The sequence below is a fragment of the Cricetulus griseus genome, chromosome 2 (assembly GCF_003668045.3).
Source record: "Cricetulus griseus strain 17A/GY chromosome 2, alternate assembly CriGri-PICRH-1.0, whole genome shotgun sequence".
In the NCBI taxonomy this organism is placed as follows: domain Eukaryota; kingdom Metazoa; phylum Chordata; class Mammalia; order Rodentia; family Cricetidae; genus Cricetulus; species Cricetulus griseus.
Genome location: NC_048595.1, coordinates 278,449,183 through 278,468,725, shown reverse-complemented (window position 1 = coordinate 278,468,725; position 19,543 = coordinate 278,449,183). Strand labels below are relative to the sequence as shown.

General features: G+C 38.7%; 1 protein-coding gene across 4 annotated transcripts in view; it reads right to left on the bottom strand.

Moving 5' to 3' along the window:
- Stxbp5 (syntaxin binding protein 5) overlaps nt 1-19,543 on the bottom strand; it is a 129,082-nt gene that overhangs the window by 87,878 nt on the left and 21,661 nt on the right. For all 4 annotated transcript variants that reach the window (XM_027402033.2, XM_027402034.2, XM_027402036.2 and 1 more), the window contains exons 3-4: nt 5,858-5,939; nt 4,495-4,595 (exon numbers count right to left, since the gene is read on the bottom strand). In XM_027402033.2, the coding sequence (XP_027257834.1) occupies nt 4,495-4,595; nt 5,858-5,939 (183 nt within the window). The remainder of the gene's footprint in view (nt 1-4,494; nt 4,596-5,857; nt 5,940-19,543) is intronic.

Below are 19,543 nucleotides of genomic sequence, written 5' to 3'. Positions count from 1 at the left end.
TCTGGCTCACACTACTGGCAAATGAATTCCTGTGGTAAAAAGTTCATGGCATATTATTCTCCAACAGGGTCTGAACTTGGTGATAGCATAAGAAAAGACATACTAATTATAGAAAAAAAAACAAATTGAGTCTTTTCTCTGAATCTTGAAAGTATGTGTAATTTTTTTTTTTTTCTTTTTTGTGTGTGTGTGTGTGTGTGTGTGTTCACTTCTACCCCGAACTCCGGGTAGCTGCAAACTACTTTTCTTTTATGATACTTCAGCCTCCATCATATGCTAAAGTCCTAGCCATCCCTGCTCCACAGCAGAGAAGAATGTGTGTGACACGTTTGGAAGATGTACCAAGATAAAGTCGCTGTATCGGCCCCAATCCAGTGTGGCTGGTGTTCTCATAAGAAATTAGGGCCCAGCACACAGAGAAACCATGGAAGACAGGGAGAAGACACCAGCTGCCCATCCACAAGTTCCAACTTTGAAGAAACCACCCTAGGAACAGTAGGGAAATGAAGCTCTGGTTTTTCAGTCACCTGTGGATAATCAGGTAATTGCTCAACCAGGACATTCCTAAGGTTTTTCTTACACAGTATCAAAAAATCATTCTATGGAAACTGAAATGCATATTTATTCACTAAATATGAATAAGTGACATTTAATCGGGCATCTGGGAAGTTTAACTAGTCTTCATAGCCTTAACCAATATCCTAAAAGTAAGATCCACGTCCTTCTTGTTTATTATGCCAAATATCTGCTCAGCAGTCAGGACTAAGATTCATGTTCTACAACTATCCTCAGAGTAAATGGGAAAATTGGGGAAAAAAATCAAACTGTTAAGCATTTAAGAGAAATAAAACAATAAGACTATGAGACTTAGAGGACATTTTTCTGTAAATTAAAAAACATCACACAAAGCAACAAAGTAATATTCTCAAGTCTGTAGAGGTAAGCCAAGATTTGACACTCAACTATCTGTTTTATTTTTTCTTAAACACCACCAAAGCACAACCTATCAAAACATATTCATGTTATGGGTTTGTGCAAAACTGCAATGTGGCCATCATCACCCACCACTGCAGCTGGGTCATGGGCATCATCTCCACTGCTGTAATGTGGTTGTCATCACCCATTGCTGCATATTTCTCTTTTTCTGGGTCTACCACTCAAGTTAGGGATAGTCACATAAGTAAGAGTACAAGAGATGAGTATCACTTCAAGGTAGGATCTTCCTCAAGGGTTAATGGTGTTAGTATGCTCTTTCCCTTTAGCATCGGGAACTGACAATATTTTAAAGACTAACTGCTCCTCAGAGATTCTGGGATAAAGAGGACAATAAGGAATAGCATTCCCAACAAGCCCACAAAGGATGTAGAGTAGCAAAATAAGATGCTGAAGCAAGTCATTGAGAATTTGAGAGTACTTGTCAATACAGCATAATGTGGACTATATTCTGTGTGATGTAGAATATAAATATCAAATATAAATCACATATATTTAATAAAGAAAAATAGATTCCTACAAATGAAAGATGGAAGGATGGGCAAAGCATTGCAGATTTTTCCCCTTTTTGCCTCTCCCCAGTCAGGGGAAGCTACTTTGATAGAAATCTTCAGAGCATCATAGAATATTTGAGTGTCAAAGAATTCAAGTGGAACAGGCACTGTTGCAGTGGGCAGCCTCATAGCTGAGGCAAACTGTTTATTCCACTCTCCCTGTCAGGAGCCAAATGCTGAGGAAAACTAGACTCATGGTCCAGTACCTCTCACCTGGCAGGCACATGAAGACTCAGTACCAGAACAAGATCTGTCTATGAAGACCAGGGCCCATTGCTAGTGTTCACAGCCATCATAGGACTCTCAAAGGATGTATTCAAGAAACATTTAGTCCTGCCTCAATGTCTTCTATACCGCTGCCTCCTAAACACTTTGGGGTATCTGAATTTTGAACTGGCTTAACCAGCCTCTGGGAGTCATGTGGATAACCATCTTACAGGTCTAGAATTGGGAATCCCATCAGTTCATTTCATTTGTCAATTTTACAAACGTAGAATACAACTGTGCAAGCTTCGAATCTGTGCCTTACATAACGGTGCCCAATCAAGGGCAGGGGAGGGGTAGACAACACACACACCAGGCTTCATTTACTGAAAAATGCCAATTGTGTGCACTTCTCACCAAGGTACCTTTATCTGCCAACACATTTTAGACTGGCTTGCCATTCCCCATCAATGTTTACCACAATTTCTTGGAAACGCTCTGTTAGTTAGCTTTCATTGCTGTGACCAAAGAACCTGATTAAAACAAATTAAGGAGGGCAGACTCATTTGGGTTCACAGTTTCACAGGTTCAGTTCACAGAAGGTTGGCCCCATGAGCTTGGATAGGAACAGGAATCAGAGGAAGCAAAAAGAGATAAGGGATAATATAGTAAAGACTCCACACCTAATGACCTACTTCTCTCTACTAGGTTCCACCTCCTAATTTCTATAATATCACAAAACAGAGCCTGCATCTGTGGGGCAGCATTCTAGGACTTGACTGAACAAGTACACAAGGACTCCCATGTCAAAACTGTCACATTATCCTTAGAAATACTGCCACACAAACAACCTCCATATTTAATTACCATAAGTTCTTACCACCGAATCACTTGATGTTTAGTTATTCCATTAAGAGTATTTAATAGGCATCCCACACTGAATATGCATGTGAGCCTGGACAATATACTGCCATACTCCTCTGCCCAATTGAAAACATAGGCATGTCACTGACAAATGAGGCATCAGAGATATCCTTCTGCTAGAATTCTTGCTCCTGGCAAGCTCTCTCTAATGAATAGAAGTTTACAAGAACTTCTACATTACTACACTGACCAAATATCTCATTTTGACTTGCTACAATTTACAGTTTCTTGATTTTGATTCTTCTGATATTTTGGACCATATGGTTCTTTGTTGTGGGTACCATCTTATGCACTGTAGCAAGGATAGTAGAATCTCTGGCATTTACCCCACTAGAAGGCAGTAGTACTCCTCTTACCTGTAACACTGAAAGTTGTCTCTTGACACTGCCAAATGCCTTCTTGGGGGGCAAAATTATGATTGTGACAACCATCCTGCTAGATGTCCACCTCCACTGTAGCATGGCACTGATGAGAGGGTAAGTACTAGAACCAAATGTCCATCTGATGTATATTCTATGATATCAAAATTGATATAGAGCTTCCGTGGGATTCCATTGACAGACTAAAGAACTGTGCAGGAGTCAAGAGGTTAGACTGATTCTCAGGAGGTAGAAAATAACTGAACCTTTACTTTTTCTGTTTCTTTGTTTTCCCTATAGACTTTGCTCCAACTTCTCTTCACTTCTGCCCTTCTTGAAGCAAGTGTGACTGAACTGACATTGACATAACTGTGTTTTGACTTCCCAATGAGATGTAGACAACAACAAATAGTTACTGACCTCTCACTAGGTCTTCTCTGTATTCCCACCCACTCACATTTAATGTAGTTATACCTCAGATTGGTGGCATTAGGAGACGCTGTATTTTCAGAGGCCACATTAGCTTGCCTTGTCCTAGTGTGGAAGGCTATTGGGGGCAGACACCCAGAGTAAAAGACTGATCTGTATATACAACCTGACAGACAAACACAACACTCATCAAAACAGTAACATAGGCTAATCCTTCAAAAAAAGAAGTGATTTTATCTTAAATGCCAACTACTCCTATTACTACTACACACAACACACACACAATCTAGAAACAGTCTCATAAACTGTGGAGGTTACATACCAATTCATATTTCATGCCAAAAGTAAGTTCCTTATGAATCAAAGATGAAGCATAATAATGAAAACTTAAGAGTTGTATGAAAACATTTGGAGGACACGCTTTAATAAAATTGGGATGAAGACCTCTTCAGTTGATGCCTAAAGTTCACAAATCTTATGAGAGATTTTTTTAGACCAACTATTCTGGATTCTATAAATCTATCTTTTAGATATATTTACATATGTACATATATACATATATCGTGACAGCACAGCACAATAAATCAAGAGGAACAACAGTCTGAAAATGCTATAAATGTTGAGACTGCTGTAAGGACATGATGAAGATTTATTGAACAGACTATGACACTCCCATGCAATAGGAGAGTGAAAATGACCAGGAGAGATGTAAAGGTGCTGATATAAGATAATCTATCAGGTATGCAGTTAGTGAAACAGCTTAAGAAAGATGGATGCAAAGTCCTTTCTTATTAAAAAGAAAAAGGGAGCTACAAAGAGATGTTTTCACCTTTATACCTATACTATAACTATGTTTTAAAAAAGGATAATTTATACAATCCTCCTTGGGAAGGAAGAGCTCTGCTGTCATTGTATGTCATGTATTCTTAAGGTCTACACTAAGTACAACACACCCCAAAAGAATATTGTTCCAAAAAGTGCATCACAACAGAATAGCAAATGTTCTATTAATATGAAAACAGCATTCTTACCTTTCTCTGCAAAATTTAAGTGAATGTAGTATGGCAGGCCTTTTCTGACGTAAATTCCACAAGTGTAAGGTATCATCAGCCAAGGCACTCACGAGGGCTCCCTTGAAAATAAAGTAGTTTATATGTAATAATTTTATAACAGTGTTTCCAAAGAGTGGCCAGTTTCAATTTGAATACTTTTTGTCAATAAATTAGTTTTAAGAAATATTTGCCTCACTCAAATTGTCGACAGCACATATAGAAGAGTATCATATATATATATATATATATATATATATATATATATATATATATCTCCTTCAGTAATTTAACACCTTATAATCCAAAAGTATATAAGGATCTCGTGGGAGGGCTAAAAATCTCTATAATTGTTAGATATCAGACCCAAATCATTTAGTCATTAGTATAGAAACTTTCTTTACTAAAAAGAAAATATAAGTGACCTCATTTTATTTATGTATGATAAATACTAATGGAAGACCTTTATTTAGATTATAACAGAATAATGACACTATTCAACTTTGAACAAAATGGAAAACCCTGAATAACTGGTCACATTACAACACCCTGTTAGTTTATACAATCACTCACAGGTAAGAAAGTGAGTGACCCAAGAGCCTTGCAGGTGGCCCAGTCTTGCCCAGGCCCAACATGTCAGAATTTGCTGAGCAAGGACCTCTGCAAGTGTGTTTCCATCAAAGTCCCAGAGAAGACAGCGATATGTGGAGGGATAAACAATTTATAAACTAAGGGGCTGATTTAATAACATGCCTAAATGTATTAAGATGCCTTTGCCCACTGAGCCATCTCACTGGCCCATCTTTCTCACACATCCTTTGGGACTTCTTAGAGAACGTCTATAAACAGTCTTCCAATATAAAGAACGTGGAGCCTTTCCCAAGCATCTCCCTGCAAACCCTTTCTTATATTGGAAAATGGTATTTTTCTCTAGCTCCTTTCATACTCCATTCCTGGAAACAAAACCAATAATCAACTTCTGAACACTGGTAACATTCTGAAACACCCTGTTAAAATAGTCTCTTACCAATAATGAGCTCTGTATCGAACATTATCTCGATACAGACTCTTTGATGTTTTGTAACTATCCAAATCCTTGAAACAAAAGTTAAAATACACCATCAGGTGTCAAAAATATCTACCCACACTATTCTACTTGCAACATCACTCCAAGAAAACATATTGAGTGACTACCTGTGTGGTAGCACCTTAAAATGCATTATGTCTGCCTGTGACTCACAAGAAATGACATTTTTGTTCAAATATTTAGAGATGACTATGTGCAAGCAATCTGATGTGTTCTAATTTTGGCACTAAGTAGGAGGGATAAACACAAGTCACTCACCTCATTAATCAGGAACTGGAGTTGGATTACTGCCGCTCCACTGTCATGTTGGCAATAACACTCCACTCCTGGACGACCAAAGCTGCCATCAGTCCCATTAAGGATGTTTTAGCGTGCGTATTTTTAAAAGAAACTTTTAGATTATCTAACTAATAAATATTCTGATGACCTGATATTCAATCCAGGCCACTTAATGAGGCTGAGATAATCAGGGCTTTTTTTTTTTTTTTTTTTTTTTATAGTCACAAGTCTTATATGTTGTAGTTTTAAAATAAGTAGGAAAACAATTCCTTCCAAAAATAAGCATATGACATTAAAATCAGTAAAAAACAAGACAATTTAAGGTTAATATAACCTTACTTTGACCCAAACTGTTTCATTCTTCTTAAAATAACAAGAGTAGTTAATCTCTAGAATACTGGTTTTTCCCCAAGCAGGCAAATGTCATTTTGAAATATTCTTTTTTCCTGTCATTTTTCAATGCCACAGTGTCATTTTGACTGACTCTATAACCATGTTGCTTGATGCAGGACGAAAATAACAATCAATGTCTGAACGCTTTTTGATTAGTGTAGATGGGGACTACCAATACTTTGCTTATGTAAAAGTATACATGAACTAATTATGTGTTGGGTATTATTGTAAATGTCATATAAATTAATTATTTTAGATGTCATAATCCAGGAAGAATATATTATTATTCCCCATTTAAACTAGACAGACAGCCGGGCGGTGGTGGTGCACGCCTTTAATCCCAGCACTTGGGAGGCAGAGGCAGGCGGATCTCTGTGAGTTCGAGACCAGCCTGGTCTACAAGAGCTAGTTCCAGGACAGCCTCCAAAGCCACAGAGAAACTCTGTCTCGAAAAAACAAACAAACAAACAAAACAAAAACAAAAAAAATAAACTAGACAAAGAAAATGAAGCACAGAAGTTAATTAACATAAGATCTGTGTATACCAGAGACTAGGAGAATACAACCCCGGATATCCATCCTGGCTCAATGGTCTTCATTTGTTCTCTCCTCACTTCCTCCTTCCTTTTCCCAGTGCTTGGATGAACCTGGGTTTTGTGCATGTGAAGTACATGTTCTACTAGGTTACATCCCTAGTCCTATTCTGTTAGATACTCTGAATAAAGAGCAAAACATAACAAAAAACACACATTTTCAGAATCTTCTGTGAGGTACTGTTATATGCATTATACTTTCATTAACCTCAGATAAGAATGTAATCATTTTAACACACTGCTATTCTATCTTTGGTAGCTAATAAATAGTACAAAGTAATAATACAAGTTTAAAACATTTGGTGAGTTTTAATAAACTCCAGCCCTCTGTGTTCGAAAACTAACATTTGGATGCAGAGACCATTTTCTATTCTAACAAAGCATGCTATGAAGTTCTGCTTAATGCAAAAGCAAATGCAACATAAGTTACATTCTATTTCGTATACCTTTCCTTTCTTCCTATGCATCAATCTCGGGGCCTCCCTCATGAAAAACTAATGTTCTACCACTGAGCTATATATTCCTCCAACCACTGGTCTTTTGATATTAGTCAAAGATATGCTCTGTTACCTGGAGCTCAGAGTTGTTTTTCATGAGTCAAACACAGCCACAGCTATCCAACTGTAAGATTCCCACACCAGCCTTGCCTTGCAGAACTTTGAAAGATAATAATAATAAGACACAAATGCAGCCCTGGGAGTCTTACAAGCTGAGTGTGGTGATGCACACCTGTAAACCCAGCACCCAGAAGGCAGAGGCATGAAGATTCCAAAGTTGAGGTCAGCTGGAGACTTGACTTTCAAAATCCAAAGGCTAAGGATGTAGCTCATGTTACAAGCTTACCAAATTTGCATAAAACTCTGGGCTTCAGTCTCCAATAATATATACACCAAAAATTCTTATTTTTGTTTTTCAGTCATCTACAGTGGACAAGATAGAAAAATTTAAAGACTAGTTTTGGTAAATCTACTTAAAGTAGACACTTTTAATTATTTTTTAAAACAAACCTATTGTGCAATTCGGATTTTAACAAGTTAATCTATGGAGAACTAATTTATAATAATATAAAATATAATAGGCAAAACAGAGTTAAAAATAAACAAAACTGACTACTAGAAGCAAAGAATATAAAAGGAGCTCTCCTCATTGGGTCAGTCATAGAAGTAGCCTCCTGGCCTTGAGAATTCTCTTTACCTTGGGTGTCAATTAGTAGTTTGTCATAGGAAACTCCTTAAATCCAGAAGTCAGTTGTATCAAGGTCAAGAAAGTTTCTATTCTTGTGCTACAGACAGTCCTATACAAAACTTCCCTGTACAAACTAATGAAGTCACCTACAGGTAATAAATACAACCTCTTGACATAAGAGAACAGCTCTTTCGTCTATCAAACTGTAAGCACTATGCCTTAGTACATCTTTGTACATAGTCTAAGAAGTCATCCCTCCCAGGGTTCCTGATTTCATTCCTTTCCCTTTGGCTAAAGTAGTACTATACTATGGACCGAGGGTGGATAGGGAAGTATCAGAATAAGTCATTACTGCGCTTTAATAAAAAGCTTAAATTTTAAAGAATGGATATGGAGAGAGAGAGAGAGAGAGAGAGAGAGAGAGAGAGAGAGAGAGAGAGAGAGGGAGAGAGAGAGAATGATCATGAAATATAGCATGAGAAGAACATATAATTGAGATCAAGTAGTTCTGACCCTGGTAGTATGTAAGAGTGCCTAGCCTACTGCAAAAAGAGTAAGCCCAGTCTGCCAGAGGAAATGTGTGAGTGAGTAGAGTGCTTAGGTAGCTAATTTACTTTAGGGCCACAAGAACATCTGAGGCACAATAAGAACTAAGATTTCTACTTCCAAGTCAGGACATATGCTAGCTCTATCATCCTCACTATGACCTTCAAAGAATTATTCATTCTATCTTTCAACTTCCTAATCCACAAATGCACATAAGGCCTTTGCAGAGTAGAGTGCAGAAATGCAGTGAGGACTATGACACATGTTACTTAACTCAATGTATTTATTTATTACATTAGCTAAAACTGTTAAAGTGGACAAAAAAATCACGCCAAAACATCAGTCTAGAGCACAGCACATTAGACATAAAATAGCAACTCAGAGACACAAATACCCACAATGTATCACACCAGTGACTATGCATACATGCTCCCTAATGTTGGCATTTCTGAAAGAGCATTCTTACTACAAGATAATGCAACTTCCTCACAATCACCTACTTGCTAAAATATTTCCACCTCTCATGGGTACATTCAAACTAGATGAAGGTGCAAACAAAAAGAGTATACACTGAATGATTCTATTAATATACTTGTTAAAGGGAGAAATGTTCATTTATTATTCTGTATTCTAACATATTAATTAATCATGGAACAAAGCTAACTAATGATAAGTGTTTTCCTTAGTGTTATTCTGCCTTGTAACTCTGAATTCCAGTGCATTCTGTTGAAAAGGATACAGATTTCCTAACTCGGATATCCCTCTGCACTCAGTTTTTCTGATGTTTGCCTGTCAATACATAGGATACCTACCTAACTAGTGCCCTTTTGCTTCTGAAGCAAATCAATTACTTTACTTGAGGGCCAACATCTGCCAGACACTTCGTGTATACTGTGCCCCACTTTGCTCAACCACACGAGGGGATGTAGAAAGCAAAGCTCAAACATGCAACAGTCTTTTAAAGGGGGGGGGGGAGTAAAGAATTACACATACAAAATATAATGAAAGTAGAAATAAGTGAGGAATAAAAAGGAAGTAGTATATAAGGTGGATAAACAGACACAAAAATCAGAGCTAGTGAAATCTTAACTTTTTGGTGCTCAGTATGGAATGTATGTTTTTGAATACATGCTATAAAGGTCATCCTATCTACAGCTGATCCACATTCACAGTCCAGAAGGTTGTAAGGACTGAATAAAAGATCAGGAGGGCTGGGGACATGCATTGAGCATAAAACACTGTAGGATACATGTGAGGACCAGAGTTTGGCTCTCCCAACTCTTGCAAAAGCTGGAGACGTGTGGTGGCTGTCTATAATCCTGGCACTTAGAACTCTGAGATGGTATCCCTAGGGCAAGGTGGCTACCTAGACTAACTCAAATCAGGGTGCTGCAGAGCTCCAGGTTCTGCAAAAGGCCTTACCTTAATAAATAAAGTGGAGAATGATGGAGAAAGATAGCCAACTGCAACATTAAGTGTCTAATGGTACACACTCAGCACACACACATCCCATGAGAATACACACACACACACACACACACACAAACATACACACAACAAAAAAATCATAGCTGTCAACTTTTTTTTTTCTTATTGTACTGAATATCCATTTCAAAATAAGCCTGAAGTTCACTGCCTAAATGACTTCTTTGTTGCTGTGATTGGGTGGGTGGTTTGGAAGGGAGAGACCAAAGGGGAATTTAGAGAAAACTTAGTTCATTATCCTCCCAACTGAGACAGTTAGTACACAATAAGCATTGTGCTGATCACCTCACAATAGCACCTGAAGTCAACTATTTTTACAAATTAAGAAAATTCATGTTCAAATTTAAGTAATTTTCCCAGAGACACAGATCAAGTTGGCAAAAAACAACAACAACAACAAAAAAACTTAGACTTGATTAAAGACATTTAATGTCAGAAATTATGGTGTAAGTCATCAAGCATTACAATATTGAGGGGTACAATAAGGTTAATTTGCATTTGTAAATATCAATCGCTACTTTCTTTTAAGTCACCTTAAAATTGAAGAATGAACACAGAAGAAGAATGCAGTCCATATTTCATCTATGAATATTTAAGTCAGAGTGATCTAATACAATAGAGCTGGGTCACATAACTTTTAGTAGCAAGTAAATATGATAGATCAATCAGCTGGTCCTAATGTTTGGAACTGAGTATATTCCCAAACCCTATACTAAAAGTGCTATAGGAGAACATGACAATGCTGAGTGGTGGAGCTGAGGGCTAAGTTCTTAGGTCACTGATAAAGTTCTTGAAGGAGACTGTGGGACCCTAGTCTTTTAGTCCTCTTCTTCCTGGTTCATCAGGTAAGCGTGTGGCTTAGTCACCCACTCTGTCACTGCAACCCATTGTCCTTACCGAAGCCCCATAAATGAATTCAACTAATCTTTTTTTTAAGTTAATTTTTATTAATAACCTTGGAAAAATACATTAATATTTACTTATATAGCTTTCACAATCTTGAAAACTTTCATACACACACACACACACACACACACACACACACACACCAGCTAAATCCTCACAACATCCCTGTGATGTAGGCAGGGTAGGTGTTATTTCCCTATTACTAGTAGTGAGATCAAGGCTCAGAGGTAAAAAGGTCACATGGTTGGTAATGAAACCAGTACTAGAACCTAGGCTGCCTGATATTCTGCTTCCCTGAGAACATTCAAGTAGTGACATCCCTGTTGTATAATGCACATTTCTCTTATATTGATCAGATCAACATTTCTGTCTTGTTACTGTACTACTTTTCCTGTGTGAAACACCATCCTATGCTGATACTTTTGATGACCCACAGCTATAAATCTAAATAATGTTATAGCCAACACTGGAAAAACATGTAAGCAGAACTTTCCGAAGCCAACTGATCTTGAACTAGAAAACTGTGAAGTAAATAGACCTTTTCTAAGTAATTCCTTCATCACAGTAATGTAGAGCAGGTAAATACAGATAGAAAACAATATGCCAATCAAAAGGACAAAATCTAGGTTCATTTTTATGTTAGCTCATGGGGTTTCATTGCATATTTAAAAAAAGCAAAGTGGAACAGCAACTTAAACAGAAACCTGGAATTTTATAACCTATTTCTATTTCTAATTTTGAGACAAATTTCTCACCAACATCTAAAATAATGAGCAAACACTTTTTCTTTTTCTAGAGATATTTGAAAAGAACAGGACTGGCAAAGTGAAATGAGAATGACGGGGATCTGGCACTGCAGAGCAGTGTTAGTGTGGGCTAAGTGCACCTTTGAGTACAGTATGCCAGAAGTACTGGGTTCAACCTCCAGCACAGAGGGAGAGGGGATAAATGACACCCTATCTTCACAAGATTGGATTAATGAAATTAGCTACCACAGCCAATTAAGGAAAGAAACCACAAGATCAGTTCAATGGCATAGGTGAAAGTATCCAGTGTGCTTTCACAACTAAGCACTCAACACTACAGTAGCGAGGAACTGTCATTATGACAAAGGGCATATGTGAAAATCTCACAGTGAGCATCATATGTAATGGTGAAGGACTCTATGCCTTCAACGTAGTCTCCAATGTTCTACCCAGGGGCAGGTGGCTACTACTATTAATAATAATAATAGTAATAAAATAAAATAGTCTAAAAAGAAAGATGAAAAAATATCTCTATACAAGGATAATGTAATCCTATACATGTTAAAAATTCTTAACCATTCACCAAAAAGCCCTCCTAGAACTAATAAACACGTATAATAGGACTGTGTTGTTACACAAATACAACCATTTATGCATATAACATATTATACTAATATATTTTTAAAAATTAATTACCCTTCTTGACACTGGCAACAAACAATACAATCTGAGAGTAAAGTTAAAGTCAGTCCAAGGACTGGCGCAGTACAGCACATTAGCAGACTTGGTTGTCTAGTACATATGTTAACATCAAAAAGAATAAAATGACTACAAATAAATTCTCCCAAACAAGAGCAATGCTTACATACTAAAGACTATGAAGTCTTGCTAAATGAAAACATAAATAAATGGAGACATCTCATATTCATGGAACAGATGAGTTATACTATCACAGAAGGGATACCACCTTTACAGAATTCCAACTGTTGGCTGAAAGAAACTGATAACCTGGTGAACCCTAAACTCCTCTGTAAATTCGAGGGACCCAGGATATACAAACAGTCTCAACAAAGAACAAAACTGAAGCATTCATACTTCTTGAGTTCAGAATGTATTCAGTGTTAACACAGTACAGTCCTGGCACATGGCTAGATGAAGAGGATGAGGGAATGAACTAGGTGAACCTTTACACACACACACACACACACACACACACACACACACACACACACACACACACACCAGAGTTAACAAGGATGCCAAGCTACTCTATATTAGCCTAACAGATGCCTAAATGTAAGAGTGAAATTTCTGAGACCACCATGAAGACAAAAGAAGCAGTGCTGGTCACAGTGGAGAGAAAAGAAAACCCTTATAGTCCACTGGTAAAGTAAGTTACAGTCATTACAGAAAACAGCATGGCAGCTCCTCCATAGCTTAAAAACAGAACTGACAATCATCTCATAATCTTACTACTAAGGGTGTGTGTGTGTGTAAGGAAATCAAAGAAACACCTGCACTCCCGTGTCTGTTGTAGCACTACTGAAATAAGGTACATACAGACATTGGAATACTATTAACACATAAAAATAGTAAATCCTGTGCCTTGCCACATGGATGAAACTGAAGATGGGAAATAAGCCAGGCACAGAACTTCAGGATGTCAAATCACGAGATCACACAGAAATTCAGATGTGAATGGTATTTATATACTGAGGCTGGAGAGAGTAGCAGGGAGGGGGATGAGGGAAGACTGACATCTAGTGACCATGTAGGGATAGCACCTGGCTAGATGTGTGGGTTTGCCTACAGATGCTCTATTCTGTTTCAGTGGAGTCACTTAGTCAACCTCTCTCCTCCACTTCCCTCCCTGTTTTCTGTCTCTCTGTCCCACCCCCTCACCCCTGTGTGTGTGTGTGTGTGTGTGTGTGTGTGTGTGTGTGTTGTGCTTATGCTAACCCTATGACTGTTTTCTTTCTATAAATAAGTAGTATCCTGAATCCAACATTTCTTTTTTCTAGGTTAAGCTTAGATATGAGTAAGCAGTGCCAGTGTGCTCTAGCACAGTAGACTGACTATAGATGACTATAGATGACAATGATGATGACAACGATGACGACTATGCTGATGACTGACTATAGATAATGATGATGATAATCTCAAGCAGCTAGAGGAACTCAAATTGTTTTTACCATTAAACAATATGATAGCATAGATAAAGAAAGAAAAATATGTAACCTGTTCATGTCAAGCTGAGAAGAGGCATTCTCAAACATTTTCGTCCAAATTGCTGCCCAATTCTATAATCACAAATAAATCCAATTAAGACTTCAAAACAAACATTTAAAAAGCATACAAACCAAACAACTGTAAATAAAAGCAAAAACAATAGGCAAAGGATGGTGGCACATGCCTATAATCCTAGCAGTTCAGAGGCTGTATACTGGAGCTAGCTTGTGCTACAAAGCAACAATACTCTGTCTTAAAACAAAAACAAAAATAAACAAACAAACAAAAACACAGACAAAACAGTTCCGTACTTTTTTTTTCAGAATATTGTGTGTGCTGAAAACTAAGGTTTTATATGCATAGCGGAAAACTCATTTCAAACTCTAAGTGCCTCTCTCTGAAAACCTGGCTTTAGGTATCACATTATAAAAGCCACCACTGCTTTTCATCAAGATGGCACCGAAAGTCAAGAAGGAAGCTCCTGCCCCTCCAAAAGCCAAGGTGGAAGACTTCAAAGCTGAAAGGTGTCCATAGTCACGCACACACACTCACACAGACAAAGATCTGCATGTCATCCAAGATGCTGTAGCTCAAGAGGCAGCCCAAATAGCCTTGCAAGAGTGTGCCCAGCAGAAACAAGCTTGATCACTACGCAATCATCAAATTCCACCTGATCACTGAGTCAGCCATGAAGAAGTTATAACAGGATTCATGTGTGTTCATTGCAGATGCCAAGGCCAACAAGCACCAGATCAAACAGGCTGTGAAGAAGCTTATGCCAATGATGTAGTCAGAGTCAACACCCTGATAAGGCCTGATAGAGAGAGGAAGGCACATGTTAGCCGGCTCCTGATGATGATGCTCTGGATGTTGCCAACAAAATTGGCATCATCTAAGCTGAGTCCAGCTGCCTAATTCTAAATATATATCTTTCCACCATTAAAAAAAAATAAAATCGGCAATCTTGTTCATCCAGGAATGCACTATGATAACAATTTTAAACATATATTGGAAACTCAGCCAACTACTCAGTGCTAGAGAAGTCATGGTTATTGGAGGATCATTTACAACCTTTAATTCACTAAAGCAGTATAATCCAAAACACTTACACACACTCTCTCTTATACCCACAGATTAGTATTCAACCCTCATCAAAGGAAATTTCTTTGTAACAGATGAGGACCACCTGCACCTAAGGCTTAAGGAACAGGGAGTTTGCTATGAGAGTGTATCTCCTAGTAATATTGGACGCTATAGCCATAAAGTCTCACCAACACAATGACATGAGCTGAACAATGATGATATCAATGATGACACCAATTTGGATGGAGAAAAGCCCATGAGACCACAACCCTACACAAAGAACTATAGGAGACTGAGGAAAGATGGGAATGGGAAAGGTGACTTCCCCAGGGAAAAAAGCACAAGAATAGGTTGTCTACTGCCAAACACTCAGCCCTGACAATGTAATTCAAGTAACAGTATACAGACTGGACAGGCTATTTTTAGGAATATATATATATATAATATATATATATATATATGTGTGTGTGTGTGTGTGTGTGTGTGTGTGTGTGTGTGTGTGTAATGATTAATGAAAAAAAGAGGCCATGAATAGGGAGGAGTATATGGGAGGATTTGGAGGAAAGGAAGGGAAGGTGAAAATGTTGCAATTAAATTATAAACTAAAACTAAAACAAAAGCAAAACAAACACCACCACCACCACATACTTATCACTAGGACTGGAGATATGGCTCAGTGGTTAAGAACAATAGCTGCTCTAAAAGAGGACCCAAGTTCATTTCCCTGTACCAGAATCTAATGCCCTTTTCTGGCCTTTGTGGCCACCCCCCCCCTCTCTCTCTCTCTCTCTCAACACACACACACACACACACACACACACACACACACACACACACACACCACACAAATAAATCTTAAATTTATTTTTAAGTATAAAGGACAGAATTCAATTTCAAAGCAAATTGAAAAAACTTTTGAATTTGGGTTTCTAATTTTAAAGATGTCTGGCTCAACAGAATTAACTGTGTACACAAAAAATCAATCCTACAATATATGCATAATAGAAAAATAAGTCACATACAGTTTCCTCATTTTCAACTTTTCTAATCTGGAAGTCTATGTTGAGTACATATCCCTCTGAGAAACAAGGAACAGGAAATCAGCACAGGAAGAGTGGTGGGTGAGTGCTCTGGTTTGAAAAGTCAGGGATCCATGCACAAGGAAGCTATACATGCTTGGTAGAGCAAGAAATATAGAATTAGCTGTGCTGTAGCTATTGACATTCACAGAGATACCCAGCAGAAACTAAGAACAATGGATGCCTCGGAGGGGAATGAGAAAAGCTGCAAAAACTTCAGTAAACCTCCCAGTAGTTGACAACTCAGGAAGGATGGAAAGCTAGCTAGTGAGGGCAGCAACATGACTGGAAGAACTTGCATGACTTCCTCTGAGAAGGCCAGGACATGGCCAAGTGCACACTTTTTATCAGGGCACAACCCACACTGCTTAACATCTTTAAACATGAATGTATCTACTGATTTAGTGTCTCTTGAGCTTGTTTTCAAAGTACACAACAGTCATAGGCCAGAAGCAGGCACAGCCTTCTGGTTTTCCCTGGATATTCAGCTACAGCAGAATGGCTTGCCCTACTACCACAGGAATGGAAGTGAAGAGCCTTTCCTTAGGTCCTCACCACAGAAGAGCCTTCCATGCACATGTCCACTGCCTCCCATGAAGGAAAATGAACAAATCATCCAGTCCCTCTTCCTCATCCAGAACCACTGCTTTCTTTTGAATTCTAGCCTCTTTCTTTCACTATTTACAAGTCTGAGATTATGGGCTAATTAAATTAATAAACAGTTAACAGTACTGAAGAGCACAAATTTATCTCTGTGTTTTCCCACACCGAAGCTCCTAGAGAATAAATATGTGCAAACCACAGAATGGTACTCCGGAAAACATCACTTAATTTTCCTTATTTGAGAACTTTAACAGGCAAATTATAGTCCTCATCCTCAGAAGTTTTAAGGTCCAGCAATAGAGATATATAAACACAATTATGTCCACAGATACTGTCAAAGAGAAAGAGGAAAGTGGATAATATGGCGTTAAAGAATAAAACGTGATCATCTGTACAAATCCCAGCTCATTCAAGCACTGAACTACGACTGTGCCCATCCACACTGTTCTTCTGTGCCCCCTTACTGATTCTACAGCTACACTGAATTCCGTAGCTACTTCTTGATTTCCTTCTTCTGGAATTGTCTTAGTTAGGGTTTCTATTGCTTCAATGAAACAACATGACCAAAAATCAAGATGGGGAGGAAAGGGCTTGGCTTATACTTCCACATCACTGTTCATCATGGAAGAAAGTCAGGACAGGAACTTGAAGGTAAGAGCTGATACAGAAGCCTTGGAGGGGTGCTGGCTTGCTCCCCATGGCTTGCTCAACTTGCTTTCTTATAGACTCCAGGACCAGCCCCCCCCCAGCAACATCCACAGTAGGCTGGGCCCCCCCACACACATCGATCACTAATTAAGAAAATGCCTTACAGGCTTGCCAGAGTTATGGAGGTATTTTCATTGAGGTTCCCACTCTTAGATGATGTCAGCTGTGTCAAGCTAACATAAAACCATGCAGTACAGGAACTAACTGGAACTTCTGTTTGCAATTCTTCTGGCCTGTGGGCTAGGGAATCATTAGGGCAGTCTCTGGTAAGAGAGAGATGACAAGCTCTTCTCTTTAATCCCATAGAGCTTAAAAAAAAAAAACAATATGCACATAGTAGATATTCAATAAATATTTAAGACCAAATAAACTTTTCAAAACAAGAAGCATGTTTACATGTAAGTTGTTATAATTTTAAGAAGCATCGCACGAGAGAAAGAGACCATGTGAGAGAGCTTGGGAGGAGAGTGTTTTTATAGGGCAAAGTGGATGGAAAGGGGGGAGAGGGCAGATGGGAGACCAGACTCTGGGGACAGGAGCAGCAAAAGAGTGAGGAAAGAGAGAGAAAGGGAGAGGGAGGGAGAGAGAGAGAGAGGGAGAGAGGGAGAGAGGGAGAGGAGGCGGACAGGGCCATTTTAAAAGGGAACATAGTGAATGTGCACTGCACAGGTGGTGCTCTTAGTGGCTGCAGCTGAAGGCATATCCTGTCAGAACCTCAAGGATAGGCCAATACAGATGCCTGAATACTAACACAAGCATCCATTTTGGTCTAATGCTCGCTCACTTTTTAGACAAACAAAAAGTATAGAGTGGTATAAAGGCATTCTATTCTTTCATTTACGATTAGACTATGCTAGGATATAATACAGCTATTAAATGTTCATGAATCAACATTTCCAGCCCATTCACTTTACCCTCTGTCTTAGTTTCCTTTTCTGTGCCTGTAATAAAGTGACCTGACAATTTAAGGGAGGAAGGATATGGCTCACATTTCCAAGTTCTACTATATGGCTGCAACAAAGTCCAAGTGGCAGAAGCAGCTGGTCATATTATATCCGCAGTTAAGAGCAGAGCACACTGAATGAGTGCATACACACCAGGGCTCAAGCTGCTTTTTCCACTTGGAGATCCAGGATGCCCTGCCTAGGGAATGATGCTACCAACAGGAGGCAGCTCTCAATGAACATAATCAAGATATTCCCCCACAGGCCAATCTACACAAGCCCCACTGAGACTCCCTTTCCAGATCATTTTATATGGTGTCAAGCTGACAATGAAAGCTAATTATCCCAACTTCCAATCATTTGGTAGCCTACTTTTGCTGCTTGTTATAGCTTCTGGGATTTAGATTGTTCTGTTAGCAAGGTGGAGTCAAAAAGTAGTGAAGATCAGGCAAGACACACCCAGCTCTGGGCAATCTTTCACTGTGACAGTACTCCTGTGTTAGGAAGACACCTGACACGTGTAACTGGTAACCACCATTTCAGACAAAAGGCTTCAAACACACAGGACTGGTGTGCAGGTAGTAGATTACTAATGATTTAAGGATTATAATGTCACTGAACCCTTGTTCATGAATTCTAGCAATTAAGAAAGAGGCAAGGGAACAAACATTATCCCGAGCTCTACAGCAGTGAAGATTAACATTGCATAGGAGACCAGGTCAGAGCACAGATGAAACAGCAAAGACTGTGTGGCTCTGGTGCTTTGAACATTTCTGAAAACACAAATTCTCAACTGGCAAAGTTTGAAGATGAATATGACAAAGATTATATTTTCCCCAAGTTCTCACTTAGCCAACAAAATTTCCTGGAGCATTACATATTTAATCACATAATATTCCCTGAAAGTCATTTCTGAGCAGGTATTCTGTTTCCAAAGAAAAGAGGGATTTGAAGGACAACCTGCTGCCTCATGCCATCGTAGTACAGGTAAAGACCATCACATGATTTTTATTTGTTAAGAAACACTGCATACATCCCTGTATGGTGGCTCATGCCTACAATCCTAACACTTGGGAGGCTGAGACAGGAGAATCAGGGCTCAGGGTCAGTGGAGCTACATAGAAGTTCAGGGCCAGCTAACCCTGTCTCAGAAAACTCCCACCGA